General features: G+C 50.1%; 1 protein-coding gene across 3 annotated transcripts in view; it reads right to left on the reverse strand.

The window, feature by feature from the left end:
• Positions 1 to 21,682, reverse strand: part of LOC126545967 (uncharacterized) — an 85,394-nt gene that overhangs the window by 3,935 nt on the left and 59,777 nt on the right. For all 3 annotated transcript variants that reach the window (XM_050194016.3, XM_055061617.2, XM_055061618.2), the window contains exon 2: positions 118 to 293. In XM_050194016.3, the coding sequence (XP_050049973.1) occupies positions 118 to 293 (176 nt within the window). The remainder of the gene's footprint in view (positions 1 to 117; positions 294 to 21,682) is intronic.

The raw sequence follows: 21,682 nt of genomic DNA on the forward strand, positions 1-21,682 counted from the left end.
TACTTTTCTGGCCCACTAAAAAGCTCCCTCGAGCTGACGCAAGCCGTTTGCACCCACTTTTTCCAAAACTATCTAACAATACGGACGGCAGTCAATATAAAGAAGCAGATCGCGTACCGACTGCACGGGCGGAAGGAGCACGTGCTGGTAGGGCTGCGGGTCGTGGGGCGCCGGCCGACTGCGCCGCTCACTCCACGACCGGGCGCCCATCTTGTAGTGGCTCACGATGCAGGCGACCAGCCCCAGGCTGAACACCGAGTTGAACAGGCCGCTCACCACCTGGCCCCAGGACGCTGCACGAAAGACAACCAGTGTGAGGACACGGCAGCACAAGCATAAACGAGGTCAACGGTGCTGTCGCTGGCATATTCAACACGGCGTGAACCCAGCCTAAAGACTTAAACCGCCTCTCAACATATATATGCGCACTTAAGGAAGTCACGAAAGTTACAAATGCAAAGTGCATCGCGCCATTGACGCAAACTCAGTTGAGCTTTTTTGTTTGCAATCCTTGCTTTAGTCCTCCTCGACGACGAAGACTTTAAAACTATGCAAAGGCCACGTAGCTGGACAGAACCAAGGTAATGTTTCCCGTCGCTTGAAGATATTCAGATTATTTGTTTGCATTCCGCCTAATTAAATAATGAGTCTTAATTGATTAATAAACTCATGTCATAATGAGATTAAAAGTGTCAATGAGAAAATGGTAGAGCGTCATGAAAAAGTACCGATACAGCTTTCGGTTGCTCAATACGTGCCACATAAAAGTGTTTTTCCGAGCGTGAAAGAAACCCGCGAATACACGCAAAGTGCCTCGATCGGCCAGTCGCGCATAGTCACCCATGACCGTGACCAGTGGTTCTTCCCCTTTTATTTCTCATTTCCTCCATCAATTGAAATATGAGCTTATCGCAAATATACCGCAATTATAATTTTTACATTTCAATTTAAATCAGTTTCCTTTATGCCTTCCCTGGCCTCACTGCCCGTTAGTCTCGTATGGCTATACATCTGCGTGAAACCTTATTTTCCTGCAGGTTGGACATCAGCAGCGTTTAAAGAGCTCTTGGTTTCTGCGCGATATAAGACCGCTGCTCACACTTGAAGCTCACTAAACCATTTCGCTTTAGTCTATGTTTAACGTAACGTTATTCAACGTTATTATCTAGCCCTTTAATTCACGTTTTATCTAAGCTATTGGAAGACTCACCCTCTATAGCATTTATTAAATTGTGGGGTTTAGGAAATTAATCATACTCTTGGCCCTAACCTCGGCGGGGGCCTCAGCCCACTAACTCGCCGGACGCGAATCGTTCCGATTCGAAATACAGTTTTCTCGCTCGCTCGCTCGCTCACTCACTCACTCACTCACTCACTCGCTCGCTCACTCGCTCACTCGCTCACTCGCTCACTCGCTCACTCGCTCACTCACTCACTCACTCACTCACTCACTCACTCACTCACTCACTCACTCACTCATTGTGGTTGTACGTGCCAAAACCACGATATGATTCTGAGGCACGCCGTAGCGGGGAACGCCGGATTGATTTTGACCACCTGGGGCTCTTTAACGCGCACCCAGTGCACGGTAAAACTGGGGTTTTAACGCCTATAAACTACATAGTGGGTTATGATAGAGACCAGATTTTCACGCACTAAAAGAATTCTGTTTTAGGTGCCTATAACAGACCCTACAGCTGACAATGAAGACATACAACTCCCGCTGTGGATCTGGGAATAAATTATGATTTTCTAAGCAACACAGCCCACTATACCTATGTTCTGTGACATTTATTTTATTCGTTTGATGAAACGGAATGAGGCGATTTGCGTAGGTTACAATATTTATTTGAAATGTAGTGCGACTAGAAATAACGAGAAAAGTTGTGAGAGCAGTGGCAAACAAGCACCACTCAAGGTTTTCGGATTTTATGTTGCACCTTTTTCACTGAGTATGGAATTTTAATCAGAAAAAGAATGCTCAACATCAACCGAAGATAGCGGCGCATACTTGTACTTCAGATCCCATGCCCCCTGGAATTGCGCAAGGTTCGCCGGTCAAAACCTTTGACAGTTCTTTCATTACCAAACACCCAGGATTTTTGCTCGAGACAGATGGAACTTTCGAACTATCGGCCACAGGTTCATTGGGGATGGTTGCGAACCTTTTGTGAAAATCCAAAATGAGCCCCGCATTCCTGGTCAGAGTTTCGCCCGAGTATTCAAGTTTCTCGATGACGTCGGCTTAAGAACGTGGAGCGAGCACACAAGTACGGCTTGAGCGCTTCTCACAACGATGATCTCGCCTGCTCCAAAACTCTCAACAGCCTTTAAACTGGCAAAGTGTTTGTGGTAAAAATCAGCTGCTTTCAGCCAAGTTCCCCAACGTGTTACAACATTATAAAAAAAAATAAGGCTACAACAAAATGGAAAAAATGGCATATTTAGGCCAGCACAACAGTGCACTAAAATGTTTCTAGATCCATAGTTTATGCTTATATAATAAGTAGGCCCGATAACGACGTAAGGAAAAACAGACATTTTGCCCGAAGTTCAGGTCTAGTTATGAGACGTCGTATAGGGATTGCCATAACGTGCCCCAAAAGCACGATTACAACAGAGTTTTTTTTTTTTTTTTTGCATTCCGACCCGTTTTTGCGTTTTACATGTGTTTGAATAGGCCGCGTCGGAGTTGGGCCCGAGCTAAAGCATCATCTTAAAAGTAAAGACCGTGCCTCATATGCGCTACAGATTGTAATATGTGTGCTAATCTTACGTAGTCATGGACTAAGTAAGAGAATATTATAAAAAGGAGCCATTCCTATGCGTTCCCAGAACACATCATCATAAAACCATAAGGCAGCATGTCAACCACGTTATTGTGCACCAATTTTCCCTATTTCCTCATGCCATTTTTATTTAGAGCTCACTACCAGAGATCATCATCTTTTGCGTGCATGAATTTGATGCAAAAATATCTGCAGAAAATTGTCAATGTGCGGTCATTTTGTATGTAGGCTATACTTCTGATGATGATATTGTACGAAGTAAGATATTTTCACAAAAAAAATTGTTTTCCGTCTTAATAGATATCAATAAAGTTTAGACAAGTGTATGTTCAATTACGTGTTTCTCTTCTCTCTTCGTTTGCGTTCACTCCTACAAGGGCGTATGTTATTTATGTATAAATAACATAAAGTTCACTTCGATCCGACAGGTTGTGTGCAACGCGACGACGCCCACAATTTTTATGTACTGTACACAAGAAGATGCACGTTTTGAGATGACTAAGCGAGATATGAAGCCGCGATCAAGCGGGAGCACGCCTCTAAGCATGTCACGCCATACTACTTCACGTATATATCGTCAATTGAATTGCATGTACAGAATCACCAGTTCTGTTCAGCGGAAAAGGGAATGACACGCAGAGCGATGCCCCCAAAGCTCAGGCAACAGATTTTCATCATAGCTTGATTTTGGGAATGAATTTTGTAAGGTAAGTTAAAGTTTATTTCATTCTTTGTCATTCTTATGCGTCGCACCGAGTGGCTGATGCCAGTGATAACGGCTGCGCGGTGGCGTCCAACTTAATGACGCGAAGAGCGAAAAGAATGGAAATGAAACGGGATCGTTAGACAAAGTCTCTTATAACTTCGTCGCCAGCACCGACCGAGTGAACATGCAAGGAGCACGGGGGCGAAATGCGAAAACACCCGTGTACTTAGATTTAGGTGCACGCTAAAGAACCCCAGGTGGTCCAAATTATTCCGGAGTCCCGCACTACGGCGTGCCTCATAATCAGATCGTGGTTTTGGCGCGTAAAATCCACACTATTATAATTTATTATGCAAGGAGCGCCTGCAAGGTCGCGCAGATGCGTGAACCTCCCCTCGTTTCGGGTGGAGCCCAGCACGGAACCTGAACTTTTGTACGTCAGGCGTTTCTCAGACCGTAATCAGACAGACAGCAGCAGCGAGTATCATGTATGTGTATGTTATGCTTTCCTATCCCGCGATAAATGATATGTCGCAGGACCGGGCGCACAAACAACGCTGCTCGACTCATCGGAAATACACCAGTGCTATTTAATTGCGAGTCCGTTCATTAACGCCCGAGACAAACTGTACAGCCCACTCCATGTTCGGCACCATACGCTAGCCCGTCTGGGAGCACTAACGAATGTATCTTCTCCTTAATGTTACGCAAAACATCGCGCAACTTAGGGGGGGGGGGGGGGGGGGAATTATACATCGGGCCCCGTATCGCTTATATACGAAGAGCGAGGCACATGCATATGGGAGCCGGACAGCGAGATATAATTGTACACGCCGCGCACCTTGAAGGCCTCACATGACCTTTATTCTGAGCGAAACCCACTCGTTTCTTCGCGCACTCCGCGCGGGTCTGCACATCATTATCAGCGTCGCACTTCGTCAGCTGCCTCCAACAGCAGCTACCCGTGCAGAAAGCGACCTTGAGGGAGCGTTTTTTCCACGGCTACAGTTTCACGGGGGAGACGCAAGCTCTGCTGCGAAAAAAGTCGATCCCGCTCCTACAGGCAGTTTTACTGAAGGATATCCTCGTTTTCAGGACGCAAGCAGGGCGTGCGTTTGTTGGCCACACCACACCGCGACGAGCGCGCGACCCTCTACCGAGACCTGCGTTGGCAACAGACCATCTGTGTGCGCGCAGCTGTCCTGGAGACCACGCACTTTGCCAAGCTTGGGAGCCTTTGCTAAAACGTTACACTGAAGCTCAACGTGTGCTCCTCTCACGGTCACATGCTGCCATGGAAGGATACCGACTTTTCCTTTTTTTCTTCTATATTATACAGATTTTTTAGAAAAACGCTATGGCTGTAGCGAACACGACGTTTTTGCAGAGGAATTCGTCGGCGAGGGGGAAATAACTTGTTATTAACGTGAGTTTCAGAAGACTAATTTACAAATATTCTTTAATTAACTTTTTATTGGTGCATCGGGGGCAGTCGCTTAAATGGAAAACTTGGAGGCAGGCATATTTTAACGCACTGTCGTTTCGGAAAAATCTTGAAGATCGCATCTAATTCGAGATATTCATTATCAAATCTCAACGCTCAAACCAGTCCCAACCGAGCCCGCTGTTACGTTTCGCCTACAACGCGCGGTAATGCCGGCGCGGATGCAACGGACGCCGGGGCTTTGTTCAAAACGGCGGACATTTTGGCCTGTTCAACGACGCCGCAACGCCTACCCGCCAAGCGTGTCCAGGCGTGTTTCAGTGCCACGTGTCTTCGTGTGTGCGTGTGTGTGTGTGTGCCCTCGCTTGTCAAAGCGCGGCAGCCGGGGAGCGGAGTTCCCCGAATGAGGGGCCTGGAGGTCTCTCGGCTCAACCGCTCGCGCCGTCGTGGGCCCCTGCTGCGCCGTCCCGTGACCTTCATCCCGTGACCTTCCCTCCTTCCCTTTTGGACCGCGACGCCGAGGGTATAAGAGCAGCTGCCCCCGGACGCCAGAAGAGAGGCTCCGATTTGTACTATTGAGTTACGTGCTCTCCCGTCTCTCCACTCCGGTCGACCTGACCGGCCGCTCTTTTGCTATGTTAGAATAAACAAGTTGTTTTGTTACCAGTCTTCTCTTGCTTTGCCGGGACCTTCGGATGCTTCCAGTGCCCCAGGCCGCCAGGCCAACGCTACCCTTGGGGCTTGCGACCCATTGGCAATAACGGGCGTCAGCACCGAGACCCCAACAACTCGTGCCAGCGGTACGATTCCAACATCTGGTTGCCAGCGGTGAGATCGCGACAACGGAGGCCAGCAGCGAAGAGATGCGGTTGACTGTATGCTGAGCAGCACAACGACCATCCGGGAGCAGCGCAACGAGCCCTGTGTGATGACTGGTTGCCTGCAGCGGAACGACTGCGCTGAAGTCTTGGCTGCAAGGTTTGGTGAGTGCGGGACTTTCTTCTTCTGAGTTTTGCCAGGCTTTTGTTAGTGTTAGAAACAGAGCTGGTAATTGTGGTTGTCGTTGCTACCGGGTTAGTTTGCGGCAAGACAATAGTAGGCAGTAGAGAAAGCAGCATTCAGAGCAGCCATGGATTTGAAGTCGTTGCGCAAACCGAAATTGTTGGAGCTTGCGAGAGAGTTGGGTCTGGATGTCTCAGACAAACTCAGAAAACCAGAACTGCTAAGGGCTATTCTTGAGTTAGAAGCTGAGGATGACGAGCTGTCGGAATGCCTTGAGACCATTGAGGAGAGGGAGACGGCAAAAAGACAGGAGCGCGAACGAAAAGAACAGAAAGAAAAAGAAGAGCGTGAACGTAAAGAACAGATAGAACGAGAGCAACAAGAAAAAAAAGAAGAGCGCGACCGTCAACACGCTTTGGAAATGAAGCGTCTCGAGTTAGAGATGGAACGCGCTCGTAATGGAAGTCAGGCACACGGTGCAGGAGAACGAGTATTGTTCAAAATGACTGACCTGATGCGGCCGTTTAAGCTTGGAGAGGACATTGGTTTGTTCCTGGTTAACTTTGAGCGAACGTGCGAGAAGCAGGGGTTCTCTCGGGAAACGTGGCCACAGCGCTTGCTCACTTTGCTACCCGGCGAGGCGGCCGACGTAGTCGCTCGCTTGGAGAGAGAGGAGGCAGAGGATTTCGACAAAGTGAAATCGAGTCTGCTAAAAAAGTACCGGCTGTCAGCGGAGGCGTTCCGTCGGAAGTTTCGGGAAAATGAGAAAGGCAGAAGTGAGTCATATACAGAGTTTGCGTACAGGCTTATGTCAAACATGCAGGAGTGGCTCAAAGAAGAGAAAGCGTTTGGTGACCATGAGAAAGTTCTGCAGTGTTTCGGGCTAGAACAGTTTTATAGTCGGTTACCTGAGAACGTGCGGTACTGGGTCTTGGATAGGCCAGACGTTAGTACGGTGGCTAGAGCCGCTGAGTTAGCCGAGGAGTTTGTGACGCGTCGGGCTCGTGGAGCTAAGGACGGTCAAAAGGGTGAATTTGGCTCCAAGTTTGAGAGGCCAAAGTTCACGCCCATGAGAGCAAAGGGGGACACACGTAGTTCGGATGCGAGTGAAAGCAGTCCGACCGAACGTAAGGAGACGGCGGCAACCGAAGCCGAACGCAGAAGGCGGTTCGAGATGAGGCAAGCGCGCGTTTGTTATACGTGCCAGAAGCCGGGTCACTTTTCGGCGCAGTGTCCGACCGAACGTAAGGAGACGGCGGCAGCCGAAGCCGAACGCAGAAAGCGGTTCGAGGCGAGGCAAGCGCGCCTGTGTTATACGTGCCAGAAGCCGGGTCACTTTTCGGCGCAGTGCCCAGAAACAAAACCAAAAGTCGTGTTTTTTTCATTAGGCAGCACTGACGAGAACATCAAGCTTCTCGAGCCTTACATGCGAGACCTCCTCGTGAACGGGAAAGAGTGCCGAGTGCTTCGCGATACCGCAGCTACGATGGATGTCGTTCACCCCTCTTACGTAGAACCCGATATGTTCACGGGCGAGTGCGCATGGATCAAGCAAGCTGTGGAAGCTCATAGCGTGTGTCTGCCGGTAGCAAAAGTGCTTATTGAAGGACCTTTCGGAGCACTTGAGACGGAGGCCGCAGTGTCATCTATGCTGCCCCCCCAGTACCCGTACTTATTTTCGAACAGGTCCGATCACCTCCTGCGCGAGAAGGGGCTTTTGTTTGGTGAGGCTAGCGTTCAGGCCTTAACCAGATCGAAGGTTCGGGAGCTCGCTGCAAAGGCGGTAGTTGCGGGGCCGACGTTGTTGAACGATGAAAAAGGGTCAGAGGCGCAGCAAGCTGGTATTCGGAGCACGCCCGAACGGGATAAAATTGAGCCTGTAGCGTTAAGGGTACCAGATACTGGAGAGGAAATTCCCGATGCGGGAAAGTTAGAAGAGCTTCCGGTCGAGCTTCCGGGACTAGGCTCAGTGACAAACAGGAAAGACGCCGATCAAGTCATTAGTGACTTAATAAGTAAAGCATCGCTGTCGCCTGAGCAGAAAACCGAACTACACCAGCTCTTACAAGAGTTTCAAGGTCTGTTCTCTGAGAGGCCTGGTAGGACTTCTGTCCTTACTCATGACATAGAACTTACCTCCCCAGAGCCAGTACGATCCAAGGCGTACCGGGTGTCACCCCGCCAGAGCGATATTATGGAGGCTGAGGTAAAGAAAATGCTACAGCTCGGTGTTATTGAAGCGGGTGAGAGTGATTATACCTCCCCTTTGATTTTAGTTGAGGTACCGGGCAAGGAACCTCGTCCTTGCGTCGACTACCGCAGGCTTAATTCCATCACTAAGGATCAAATTTATCCGATCCCTAACATCGAGGAGCGCCTTGAGAGAGTGAGTAGCGCTCAGTTTATTTCCACCCTAGATCTTGTCAGGGGTTATTGGCAGGTTCCACTTACAGAAGAGGCTAGTAGGTATGCGGCGTTCATTTCACCAATGGGGACATTCCGTCCTAAAGTTTTGAGTTTTGGTTTGAAGAACGCGCCATACTGCTTTTCAAGCCTCATGGATAAAGTGTTGCGGGGACAGCAAGAATTCGCTTTACCGTATCTAGACGACGTAGCGATATTCTCCGCATCCTGGCCGGAACATATGGCGCACTTGCGGGCAGTGCTAACCCGCCTGCGCGATGCGGGCTTGACAGTCAAGGCTCCCAAGTGCCAGTTAGCACAGGCCGAGGTTGTCTACCTCGGACACGTGATTGGTCGGGGTCGTCGCCGCCCCTCTGAAATAAAAGTGGCCGCTGTGCGAGACTTCCCGCAACCGCGCACGAAGACCGATATTCGGTCGTTCTTAGGTGTCGCCGGCTACTATCAGAGGTACATCCCCAGGTACTCTGATATCGCGGCTCCCTTGACGGATGCTCTAAGAAAGACAGAGCCGCAAACAGTCGTCTGGGATGAGACGAAGGAAAGAGCTTTTAGCGCCCTAAAAAGCGCCCTAACAAGCCAGCCTGTGCTACGATCGCCCGACTACACAAAAGGGTTCGTTGTTCAGTGTGATGCTAGTGAGCGAGGCATGGGCGTTGTACTGTGCCAACGGGAAAATGGAGAAGTAGAACACCCCGTCCTGTATGCTAGTCGTAAGCTGACGAGTCGTGAGCAGGCGTATAGCGCCACCGAGAAAGAGTGTGCGTGTATCGTGTGGGCCGTTCAGAAATTGTCATGTTACCTAGCTGGCTCGAGGTTTATCATTGAAACGGATCACTGCCCTCTCCAATGGCTGCAGACCATCTCTCCCAAAAATGGCCGCCTCCTGCGCTGGAGCCTCGCTTTGCAACAATATTCCTTTGAGGTGCGTTACAAAAAGGGGAGTCTCAACGGTAACGCCGATGGCTTAAGTCGAAGCCCCTAACGTGGGAATCAGCCTCAAAATTGCTTGTTACTGATGTTTTTCTTCCTGAGGCAGGATTTTTTTCTAACTTATTGCTTTTGTGTAGTGTTTCAAAGTGATGATGTGCTTTTTAGTGCAATTTTTCCGATTTGTGGACGCGTTCTGAGTGCTGCTAAACTACTGTAAGGCACTAGGCAGCAGTATAAAAGGGGAAAGAGCCTGGCAGGGCTTAGTGAGGGTTGTGCCGTGCTTGCTGACTGAGCGGTTGACTTTCAGGCGTGGTTCTAACGCTTGCCGGAAACGAGAACAAAAATGTCAACTCTCCCGAAGTCACTTTGCAGTGTCCTGTGTGCACCTGAACGTGAGAACGAGGCCTTCTCTGTGCGCTGCGCTCAAGAAACGCCAAGGACGCCCAACTTCGGTTATGAGCATCATCGAGCGACATCCCTCCGGACAGCGGATGCAGTCCCCTGACCATCGGGATCTCCTTCCCCCGGCGGGGCGGTCTGTTACGTTTCGCCTACAACGCGCGGTAATGCCGGCGCGGATGCAACGGACGCCGGGGCTTTGTTCAAAACGGCGGACATTTTGGCCTGTTCAACGACGCCGCAACGCCTACCCGCCAAGCGTGTCCAGGCGTGTTTCAGTGCCACGTGTCTTCGTGTGTGCGTGTGTGTGTGTGTGCCCTCGCTTGTCAAAGCGCGGCAGCCGGGGAGCGGAGTTCCCCGAATGAGGGGCCTGGAGGTCTCTCGGCTCAACCGCTCGCGCCGTCGTGGGCCCCTGCTGCGCCGTCCCGTGACCTTCATCCCGTGACCTTCCCTCCTTCCCTTTTGGACCGCGACGCCGAGGGTATAAGAGCAGCTGCCCCCGGACGCCAGAAGAGAGGCTCCGATTTGTACTATTGAGTTACGTGCTCTCCCGTCTCTCCACTCCGGTCGACCTGACCGGCCGCTCTTTTGCTATGTTAGAATAAACAAGTTGTTTTGTTACCAGTCTTCTCTTGCTTTGCCGGGACCTTCGGATGCTTCCAGTGCCCCAGGCCGCCAGGCCAACGCTACCCTTGGGGCTTGCGACCCATTGGCAATAACGGGCGTCAGCACCGAGACCCCAACAACTCGTGCCAGCGGTACGATTCCAACACCGCCCCGCTGCTACGACAAACGCCCTATGGCGAAGTGTGCGACGAAGTTTGAATGATGGAATGTCTCGGCAAATACTAATACGGCACGTCGCGGCAGATACTTGCCAGGCAAAACATGCCGTATCAGTATCTGCCACGAAAATTCGCAACGTTCAGTCTCAAACTTCGACGCCATTTTCATCGCGCGGCGTTTAGGTCTGACACGACAGCGTGGTCAGTTTCGATTTTGCCTGAGTACCCGAGTTCAACGCTGAAATTCGATTCGCTACGCTCATAGCCTTGTTCTAAAAAACCTGTGTAGTCAAAAAAAGAAAAAAGAAAGAAAGAAGGAGACGAACAAAAGAAAACGATCTTGTAAACTGACGCGCTTAGTGTTACCACCATTCTAGTGTTACCAGCATCAAATATGGGTGAAAATCCAGTAACATCAGCTATGTACAGGATACAAAAAAAAAAAAAAAAAATACAAGTAATAGCGCGAATGTGGCAAGACGTCGGGTGCAGGGCGCCCTACTGTCCTCCCAGGAGGATGGCGCTGTAAAGGCTATAGTCAGAATGAGGGATAGTCCACGATGAGAACAAAAGTCTGCGGAGCTCTTCGTATATGCTCCTACCATTATATATGCTCTTCGTGCCATAAGAGTTTCCTACAATTACTAGAGGGAACTCTGGCGCTGCGATTGTTCAGCCACCATGGCAATGATTGGTAGCACATGGATTTGTCTGATCTTCGTGCTTGGAGCGTGAGACGTTCTTGTAGCTGCGTTTATCACGCTTTATCTGGGCCTAAATTGGCCTAAATTCGAAAGCAAGTTATACTTCTGTAAGTGCAGAAGGTAATAAGACTCTGCAATCACGCATAATCGCTGCTAATTGCAGTGGTTCCACTTGTCCATGCGTCGGTGACGTAATGGTTTCAATACCGGGATTCTGCGCTAGAGGTCCTGTGTTCCTGCTGTCGGATAATTTTAATAATGTTAAATTATTTATGACGCAGTACTCTGTTGAAAAAAATGATCACCTTGGAAAGTTACGAAGCCATTTAAAACCAGAAGGACCAAGTTTAGGCGAATACAGGTACTGCCAATCATTCCCATGCTCACTGAACTGCCCCGCTTGCAGCTACCGTAAACACTAGCGCCACAGTTCCCTATAGTAATTGTATGAAACTCTGTTTCCTACAAGCGTTCCCTTGAGCGAGTGGCCCTGCGCTCTACAAAGAAAAAAAAAGGAAAAATAAGGAAAACTAGCAGTTAGCAATACATGCCTAAATGCATTGTTTACCCAAGCCTTCGGCCCGAACACACAAGTGTGTGTAAAAAAAAAAAAAAGAAAAGAAAGGGAAAGTAATTCTAAGAAAGCAAGCCAAAACGAAGAAAGAAGTGCCGGTGAACATATATTCTAGCCATTTATTGAGCTTAGCTGCTCCGTCGCCGATCATCGCGTCCTACAGTATAGACACATTACACAGCCACGACAGCTTCGCGGATGTGCAGCCATTCCTTGGCCACCAGCTCAAAGGGATCGCGTTGATGGGTTGAAATAATGGCGGGCCTTGAACGAAGCACATGAACTCTATTCCCCATGGGATGGAGAACGCGGCATACTGTCGTAGGGCTTAATGCTCGTTCACACTGGGACATTTGGAGTTTAGAGCGGCGCGGAATCCAATTCGGATGTGGCGAATTCCGTCGAAACTACCCTCTGCGCGCCTGTCGGCTCCAGACCGGTTACTGCCGTTGCTGCCGCCAAAATTTCACGCCGCGGACCTATCAGAACCCGAGCCAGCAACTGAGTCAACCCTTGCGGCAATCTCCGAATGGAGCCGACCGCGTTCGGCATCTCGCAGTCGTCTCAAGTGTCTGTGTCGACTGCAGCAACAGCGGATATGTTAACAGATTTTGTGAGAAATTGCCCGGCTCTGCACGTATAGCACCACACCTAGCACAAGTATAATGTTGTGAATGACGAACTGATGCGAAAAATAAAAGCGCGCAAACTCGATGCGAGCAGGGAAAAGAGGAAAAGGAGAGAGAGAGAGAGAGGTGGAGAGGGAAACACCAATCGGACGTGTCAATGCGTGCTCGGCAGAACGCACATGAAGGCGACAGGTGGCGCATCGCATTCTAGAGCATCGCATCCATGCATACGACGGCAATGCGCTAGGAAGTTGAATCGCACTAATGCCGCATGAGAGGGTAGATCGTAAGTCGACTCATGCAGTGCATGCGAACACTGGCGTATCGCATCGAGGAGGGACGAAAAATGAGACTGCCGCCGGCGTGTGCTTTGCTCTAGGTAAGGGCGAGGCGCACTCGCCGAAAACAAGTTCCGGCTTGTTTTGGACGAAGGGGTAAGCGCCACAATTAAACACTGTCATGCGCTAGGAAATGCAATACGCTACTGTTGCATTCATATAAACGCGGCTCCTGTTTTCGCAGTATTTGGAAAGCTGGCAGCAACTCCGGCAGTGTGACGGCAAAGTGATGTGAATCACGCGGCGTGTCGGTGACAGATTTCGTGCCACACTATAAACGCCAAATATGCTGGTATGAACGAGCCAAAATGTACACGATCGGGCTTCGCCGTGCGCAATTTCGGCCGCCCAGTTACCACGCGCGCCGACTGCACTGAACTGCATAATATACTGTCCTCCAATGTCACGTTTTTGTATTAAAGGGGCCCTGAACCACCTTTTACCGAAGTCGAGAAATGCATTCGAAGTTAAATTAAACTATTTCAGAAATACGTTACCGCAAGAAGTACTTCAATGCGTTCAGCAGAACAGGAGTTATTGTCAATCAAACCGCGTTAGCGGTGCTTCCGTTCCTTCTACAATGACTTGCACTGCGAAGGCTATGGCAGAGCGGGGTATGCCCACAACGGGCATGCCCACATCACCGTGGCGCGCTGTTTATATTTGATTTTGCATGTTCACGAAGACGCCACTATTTCCGATTTTGGCGTCTACGACGCCCCAAACGCGGCTGCCCTCGGCTATCCGCAGTGCGCTCACCCAGCGGACGCACCGCGGCACCCCGCGGCGGCCGCGGTAGCCACGCTACGCAGCAGACCGCAGTTACATGCAACGGCAGTGCGTGTGCGCAGCGTTTGCTTTGTTCACGACAGGGCTTGAACAGCTTGAGTGCCTGCTCGCGCCCATATGCTCCAGCCTGGCCGTGCTGCATGGTTCGTGTCAGGTTTTTCCTGCACCAGCTTGACCGACGGATAGTAGCCACATCAAACTTACGCATTTTGAAGCGTTATCAATAGTCAATACGAACCGTAGGTTCTAACCAGGAGCGGCCACGACTGAGCGCGCGCTGGCAAGCGTACGTGTGATCTGACCTTAAGTTTCGCGTGGTTATAGGCTAGTTGGGTGTTCAAAACTAGTCGAAATTAGTGAGACCCGACGGATATGACACCGATAAGCAGGGTGGTCAAAGTTTAATTCCTATGCGGGCGGTCGCGGCCGAGCGTGAGTAAACAATAGTCGGCTTCTTCCAGAAGTGCGTAATTATTATCGAAATTTGAAAGCACATTTTCGCTTGCTTCACCCTGCTTATTAAACTGTGTCATATACAGTAACAGTTGGAAGAAGCTCACTGGTTCATACACCCTCCTTGATTAATGTGGGCTATTGGCCAATAGCGGCTGCGTATGGGCATCTGCTATTTTACGAAATAAAGCGTCCAGAGAAGACGGGTTGAGATAAAGGTGACTTCGCGCTCCGCTTGAGAACTCCACGCGAAGCGCACGACTGCAAAACTTGGCTGAGATATTCACAGCAGCATACGCTATCCGCAGACCTTTCCTTTTTTTTTTTTTTTTGCTAAGCCCGAGCGGTGGTTGAGGAACCATCTATAAGTTGCAGAATCTCCCTATTATACGTGAAAGAAGCGCAATATCTTAGGCAACATAGGCCTCGCATTAAACGATACAATCTCTTATGACACTGTCATGGATTTTCATGAGCGTGTTCTGCTTGCATCATGCCTCGTTCACGAAATACCGACTGCAGCACATAATCTTGACTGACGGTACCTCGGGCAAATTCGACGATGCCCGGCTGTTTATGCGTTGACACCTACTTTAACTCTCAGACCCGAATGAACGTGGCGTCACGGGATCGTTCCCTACACTAATATCTCGCGCTATTTTAACCAGCCACGAAAAGCCCCTTCTGCTGAAGTTACGCATCGTGTGCGTTAATGCGGCACGTCGACTGCACCAGCATAGACGTGCGCTAGCCCTTCGTGCCGGCTTGTTGATTTGTTCACGGGGTTAAAGGACCCAAAAGGCACACTCGGGCTATGCGAGACACCTCAGTGTAGAACTCCGGTTTAGCCTTGGACCATCTAGAGTTTTTTATCATGCCCCCAAGTAAGTGCAGTCACCGTGGCAGGGAATTGAGCCCGCGACCTCGTGCTCGGCAGCAGAACGTTATATCCACTTAGCCACCGCAGCGGGCCTGCCCTGCTTGCAGATATACTTGCTTTCACAACGCTCGACTTTCAACAGTGATTGCTCTGTGCTGCTGAGCAAGTTCCAGCAACTTAGTCTTTCCAAAAGGTCGAGCTTAAAGTTGGTGCGAGGCTCATACAGATGAACTAGAATTGTTTAGCTACGAGACTCGATTTTAGTCTGTAGCGTTCATACTCTGCCTCTGACGTGAGGCACCTTTCCTCATTTCGCTCGATTTCTCTCTTCGTGCAGGTGGGCGCGGTATCGTTTTCAACAAGGAATTTTTTTTTTCTAGGACAAGGTTGTCTTAGCTGGCTTTACACGCGTTCGGCATATCGGGGTATCTTGTAACCATTTCCGGAAAAAAAAAAAGGTCCTTTCGCGCCTCCAAGCGTCGTAGCAAATGGTATCAAATTTAGGCCTCAACGAGATACAAAACGAGAATTAATCGTAGAGTAAGTAAAGTTAACGGTACAGACATAATTGGTGTTAATACAGTCGAAAATTAACCACACCGCACTACACCCTGTAAAGCGTGCACCGCCGTCCACATAGGCACGTTGAGGCAAAGCTACCGTACGGCACACTATGGTAAATGGAGCGAGTTAGCCTAGGTCGTTAGCCTCGCTCGAGTTAATGGTGTCTGGAAGGCGGCTTCGGCTTTGCCAACAAGAAGCGAGAATTCGTCGCTAAGTAAAATTAACGGTACGGCAGTAATTAGCGCCAATATAGCCGAAAATCAACCACATTGCACCCACTGACTGCACGGGTACGGCCCACCTTGTTTCTTGGTCAAAAAAGAACGTGTCAACCAAATGTCGACGCTGAAGAAGTCAAGATCGACGTAAGTGCGCATCAAATACGATGCGAATAAGATATGAAATGAGTGTATAATGAACAATAAATATACAGAATATAGATATATAAGCAACATTTCATGATCGACTCACTTGAACGTCGATCTTTAGCGTCGACACTTGGTTGATCCTTTTTTTCCCCCTCTTTTGCGTGATGTTTTATGGTTCCGTGAATTAATGCCCAACCATTTAACACTGCTGCTGCGTCGCTTATTTAAGACCACATTTTCTACTAATCCTGCACTGCCAAAGTATTGTTTATTCGCACTCTACTGCTCGTACACACTGCCTTTTACAGCGAAGCTGTTTACATGACGGACCTGTGTGAATGAGCCGTATGCGTGGTCGCGTAGGGGGCTGCGTATCTGGGCTGGTTAACGTCCGTAAAGTGAACAAAAAAGATGGCGGCGCTGCGCGGTCTCGTAGGGGGATTATCTGGGCTGGCTAACGCCTGTAAAGCGAACAAAAAAGATAACGAACGACCGTACGGCGGAGAAGAAAAAAAGGACACGCGATTTGATCGCGCGCCGCACCTACGCAGTGGGGGAGTGAACCCGCGCCAGCCGCTGTTGCTGCCGGCTGCGTCTGCTGTCGTCTGCACTCAATACAACGGCGCGGCAGTTGTGGCGGGAAAACACGAGGATGTGCGCCGCGGTAGCCGCCGCGCTGTGTAAGAACCGGATTATGCATTGCAGAGGTAGATCATTGCAACAGTTGCAACTCTAGCAAAAATGGGAAAAGTGGGAAGACCACGCATTGTGCCCACCGCCGAAGAACAAGCCGAGTACGAAGAGAGGCGTCGACAGCAGAGACGCGACTATAACACACGACAACGTGCCCCTGAGAAAGCGGACCTCCGAAGACGTCAGCGAGAGCAGATGCGAGTCTAATCGTCGGCGTCGAGCGCAAGCTACCGATGAAGATCACGCAGTGGAGGCCGCTCGTAAGCGTCAACCTACATCCGTTCTAATCTGCGTCCAAGCGCCAGAAGCGCGAGTTGCCACCTCCTTCCGAGTTTCACCGGGGCGCATTCCAAATTCAAGACAATGTTTCTGGACGCGGAGTTCGGCTGTAGTTGCTCGGTCTGCGATCGACAGCTTCGCTGGCTAATCCGCAACCGTATGAATGGACCGGCCCGAAATCTTTACTGCGCTGCGAAATGCGGAAAAAAACAAAACAAGGTCGTTGACTTCATTTTAGAAATATATGTCTCTCTAAGCGATATCGCGCTAACAGGCCAGTGAGGCTGCGTCATCCATGAATTTCAGAGGACGAAGGCATTGCTATCACAGTAACATGATGAAACGAAACCTTGGGCGCGGTCGGAGACCGTTGTTCGGTGCGCGCAATTGGCCTAGGCCACGCTGACTTCGTCAGCCGGGCGAAGTCGGCGCGGCCTAGGCCAGTCGCAGCTGGCAAAACTGAATGCGTGCTCCAAATAACGACCTCCGATCGCGTCCCTTGTAACAGAAACCTCGCTTTGGTGGTTATGCGCAAGATCGTACGCGAACGATTTCTTGTTTTAATACACTATGGTAAAGTTCAAAATGAGTAGGCCCCATAAATTTTTTTGAAGTTAACAATGGGCCGCGACCTACAGCTGTTGAGCTAGCGACACACGTTCAGCGAAATTAATGACAGCACGCAGCTCAGTGTTATGAAGCGCTGCGTACATTGAATGCCAGTGTTGCTCATCTAATACTCTTCATTTGTTATACCTAAAAGGAACCGGCACGGACGATGAAGACAGCGTTAATCGACTGATGACGTCAGCCGCGCATCTTGACTATGTAAGATTATTAGATCGCTTTTTAGCGCAAAAAAAAAGAAGAAGACTTGGGGAGTTTAATGTCGCCAGAACGGCACAGTGGGTTGAGGGACGCCATAGTGGAGGGCCCCGGATTAATTTAACCACCTGGAGCTTTTTAACGTGCACCCAAATCACGGTGCCAGGAACGTTTTTGCATTCCGCCGTTATCGGAATGCGGTTTCGGCAGCCGGGAATCGAACTCGCCACCTAATGCTTAGCAGGGCAATACCACAGCCACAGAGCCACTGCGGCTGGTTCGCGCAAACAATTCAAGTAGCACAGTTTCTATAACCGCTACGACATTATCTACAGTGGCACCAAAACCATATTCCAAGCTCAGTGGAACTGCTCCAGCAGGCGCTGAGGTTGGCCGCGCAACTACAAGATAATAGTCACTCACCTGCACGGCTAAGATTACACGTTAAATGGTAAATTATAGGGACGTTTAAACTTTCTTCACGCTGCCTCATTCAAGTTCAGCGGAATCCTAAATATTAAATGTATAACAGCGCACACAGACAGCGCAAGACCCAATGCTTACGACCATGGTGAAAAAAAGAAAGACAAGCTATTCGACAAGCGCTACAACTACGGAACAGTATTCGCAACATATGCACGGCGTAAACCCACGTGTGCACACTATACTAATATACGTATATACAAGGCGAGGAGCAACCCACACTAAGCATAGTTCCGCCACGGTCCGCCAGGCGGCAACATCGCCCGATCTCGCAGCGATATTTTAGCGAGTCGCCGAAACGAATCAAGCTAGAGGCAGTCGGTGGCGCGAGCAGTATCGCTGGCGCAGTTGCCAGGCGAAAGCAGAGTCGGGATGCGGCCGAGGCACACACCTCGAGACGCGGCGAAGCGTGGTCCAGAAGCTGCGCTGGCACGCCTTCTTCCGTATTCCGTCGCTTCCTCGTTCGGTTCGTGAAACTGTGCCAGGGACAGACCGAGGCACGGATCCGCGTCCGTTTGCCGGAGACAAATATCTGAAGCAACGGAACGCCCACGCAGCCGCATCCCTCGAATAGAGAGCGCCTCTTACGTCACGTCGACTTAGTGACAGCCAGTGAGCACGCACGTCCCGGCGCGCAACACGGAAGTGCTCGCTCATATATGTACGCAGACACGCGCGCCGGCTTTGCGCGCGACGCTTTTCCAACCCGCCCGCAGACCTGTCGGCGCAGCGAGAAAGCTGCCTGCGCGTCGACAGGCTTCCTAGCAGCTGCCTGCCTGGCTGGCTGTCTACGCGCTGTCTCGTCCGAGCGGCAAGGTCACCGACGTAAGCGAGAATGCACATTAGTAGCTGCCGTCGCGGAAGGCCGCTAGATATCGCCAGGCTTCGCCGATCGCCGCGCGGATCTCGCAATCAGCGTCTCGGAAAGAGAACAAAAGGAAGGCGCACCTGAAATGGGCACCGTAGCCCACCAGCGCTACAGCAAACGGCTAACCCGATGCCGTGCGCCGGCAAATTCAAATCACGTGCGGGGCCAAGACAAAAGTTCCGGCCACGGACGATGCAGTGATTTAATGGAAATATCGCTGCCAGCGGAACGAGGAGAGATAGAGAATGGGGGGGGGGGGGGGGGGGGGCAGCGTCCCAAGCGTTCGAATCTAACGAGTGCGATTTATTGCGTATAGCGACAGCCTCCTATACGTGCGCGGCGGAATAGTCCACGACGTCGGAAGACATGCGGCGGGCAAGCGTCCCGAGTAAAACGCATCGGCCGGCAAAACGCCCGGCGGGAAAGAGCCGATAAGATAAGGCGTCAATACGCTTGTCAACATCCCTTGCCACATGCAAGTCACGCGACGGAGGCCGCTATTTTTTCTATTTTCATTCTCTTCGGCGTCGCCGCCAAGTTAGCGAGGAGAACCCAGCGGGGCTGGGTTTTACTGCCGCGAGACGCACTGGCGGGTCGAGTGAGAGGGGTCAGTAGGGGTGCACGCCGCCGCCGTCGGGCGCTGTTGACCTGGCCGGGAGGTTGCCCGCACGTCCGTTGCAGGCGGACCAATGTGTGTTCTTGGCGCGTCGCAGGGTAAACATTACCCCGAGGACAAGTCTCCCAAAGCCACCGGTTTGCGCCGCCTGCAAAGAAGCAACCGAGACTGGGGGCGATTTGGCGGTTCCCGCGCGTTTCTCAAGCCACTGTCTGCGCAGTATATCATGCGAGGATCACTAAAGTAAACCGCCGGATACCGGTCCAAGAACGAGCGCATCAACTCGAAAGAGGAGCGAGTGCGAGTGAAACACTACTTTGTTCAAACAAAGATGCTTCCTTATGGATATCTACGCCCGTGGCGTGGTTTGCTGAACGTGGCACACTGAGGATGCCAAGCGGCCATTGCGACCAGCACCCGGGGCGAAAAATGCGCCATGTGCGAGTAAAAAGCAGAGCTTTCATAGAGTGTTTTATGAAGCTGACGCCAGCCTGTCGAAGTCTGGCTGCCCTGACCATGTTTAGGTGAAGTGGCTTCAGGCAGGCCGTAGCGTTGAGCTGAGGCAGGAGAGCATATGCCACCGCCGACCTGATCTTTACATGTACCTCGCCTATAGGGAAGGCCTAGTGGGTTAACCTCCAATGCAGAAGGGTTGACTCAGCCAAAACCGCTAGCGTTTATATGAGCGCAACAGGGAAATTTCAGGCAGACAACCCAACTCGAATCGCTTCTGTGGGGTTTATGCAAACGTCTCTGATTTCTGCGGGTAAGAACAGTTCGCCGTGGCTGCCGGGCCGGTCTTTTCATCATAGCATAATATACGAATCAACGCCACTTGGCCTATCGCCATTAAGCTCGAAAGCTTAATGAACATGAGTCCACAACGACTAAATTTGGTTTCAGAATTCGAAACTCCTGGACCGAGAACGCTGGTTTAAAACAACGTTCCGCCATGCATTCCACGTCAATAAGAGGCGATGCGCAGTTTCGCTAATCTGTTCGGCTTGCAAAAGACTCCTTTCTTGCCTAGGGATCGGCTGCTTCTCCTCCATGCACTGTAAATTGCGTAGTACGATATTATCGGCGCTCTAGTATACCGAGGCACGAAAAGCGATCAGCAGTATTATACCAGGCGCTTAGTTTTATGCGGAACAATACTTTTAAAAGGAACTGTTGTATCTAGGACCCCGCCATTTTTTGTAGATAGGCTACGTAGGCGGACATTAGCAGCAAGAACAATATTTTCGATAAGTAATAAAAATATGCAAATTAACTTTCTAATTACTAACCTTAGGACACTTATTGGAAAAGCAAAATTGAAGCCGAAGAGTAATGAAGTCACGTCTACTTAGCAGAAATTCACAGACTAGCACCACTTTCGAGATATCCGCCCCGAAAATATGCTAAAAAAAATGTCTCGGCGTTTCAGTTAATATTGTCCCTAACTGATAGAGGAACGCCTTTTGGAAATTTAACTGGTACGCCCATGTATTCGTAGCACATATTAAGGTCGTACATCTCGAAAGTTGGACTAGTTATAGGATTTCTGCTAAGCAGACAACTTCGCTACTTCAATTTTGCAATTACGAATGTACCCTAATGTTAGCAATAACTATTTATTTATTTATTTATTTATTTATTTATTGTTGATACTCACAAGACCCTTATGGCATCAGAGAGGAGTGGGAATACAATATGGGGTCAGTACACTTTTTAAAAGTTGGTACTGTAGGTGATAGCAGTGATGAAGGAGGTGGTTCCATTCTGTGCTGGTGCGCAGGCTGAAGCTGCTCAGGTAAGCACTCTGCCTATATATGATAGGTTCTTAGAAACAAAAGAGTATCCCGCATAACAAAAAGAAAACTGGTATACTGACAAACGGAGACAACATGAGCACCCCTTACACATATTGCACCCAGTGCAGATAAGAATTCATTAAAGAGGCACTACATGCAAATATAACGTCAAGCGAAAGTTATATACCAGAGTTCGAAACTGTACAAGCTTAACACTTAAATGAAAAAGTTGTCGTAAGCGAGAAAATAAGAATGTTGGGCGGGATCGACACTGCCACTGAACAGCGTCTGCACCGACGGCTTCACGTCTCGCTAATAGGATCAATATACTTAAAGGGATAACT

The sequence above is a fragment of the Dermacentor andersoni genome, chromosome 1 (assembly GCF_023375885.2).
Source record: "Dermacentor andersoni chromosome 1, qqDerAnde1_hic_scaffold, whole genome shotgun sequence".
Lineage (NCBI taxonomy): Eukaryota > Metazoa > Arthropoda > Arachnida > Ixodida > Ixodidae > Dermacentor > Dermacentor andersoni.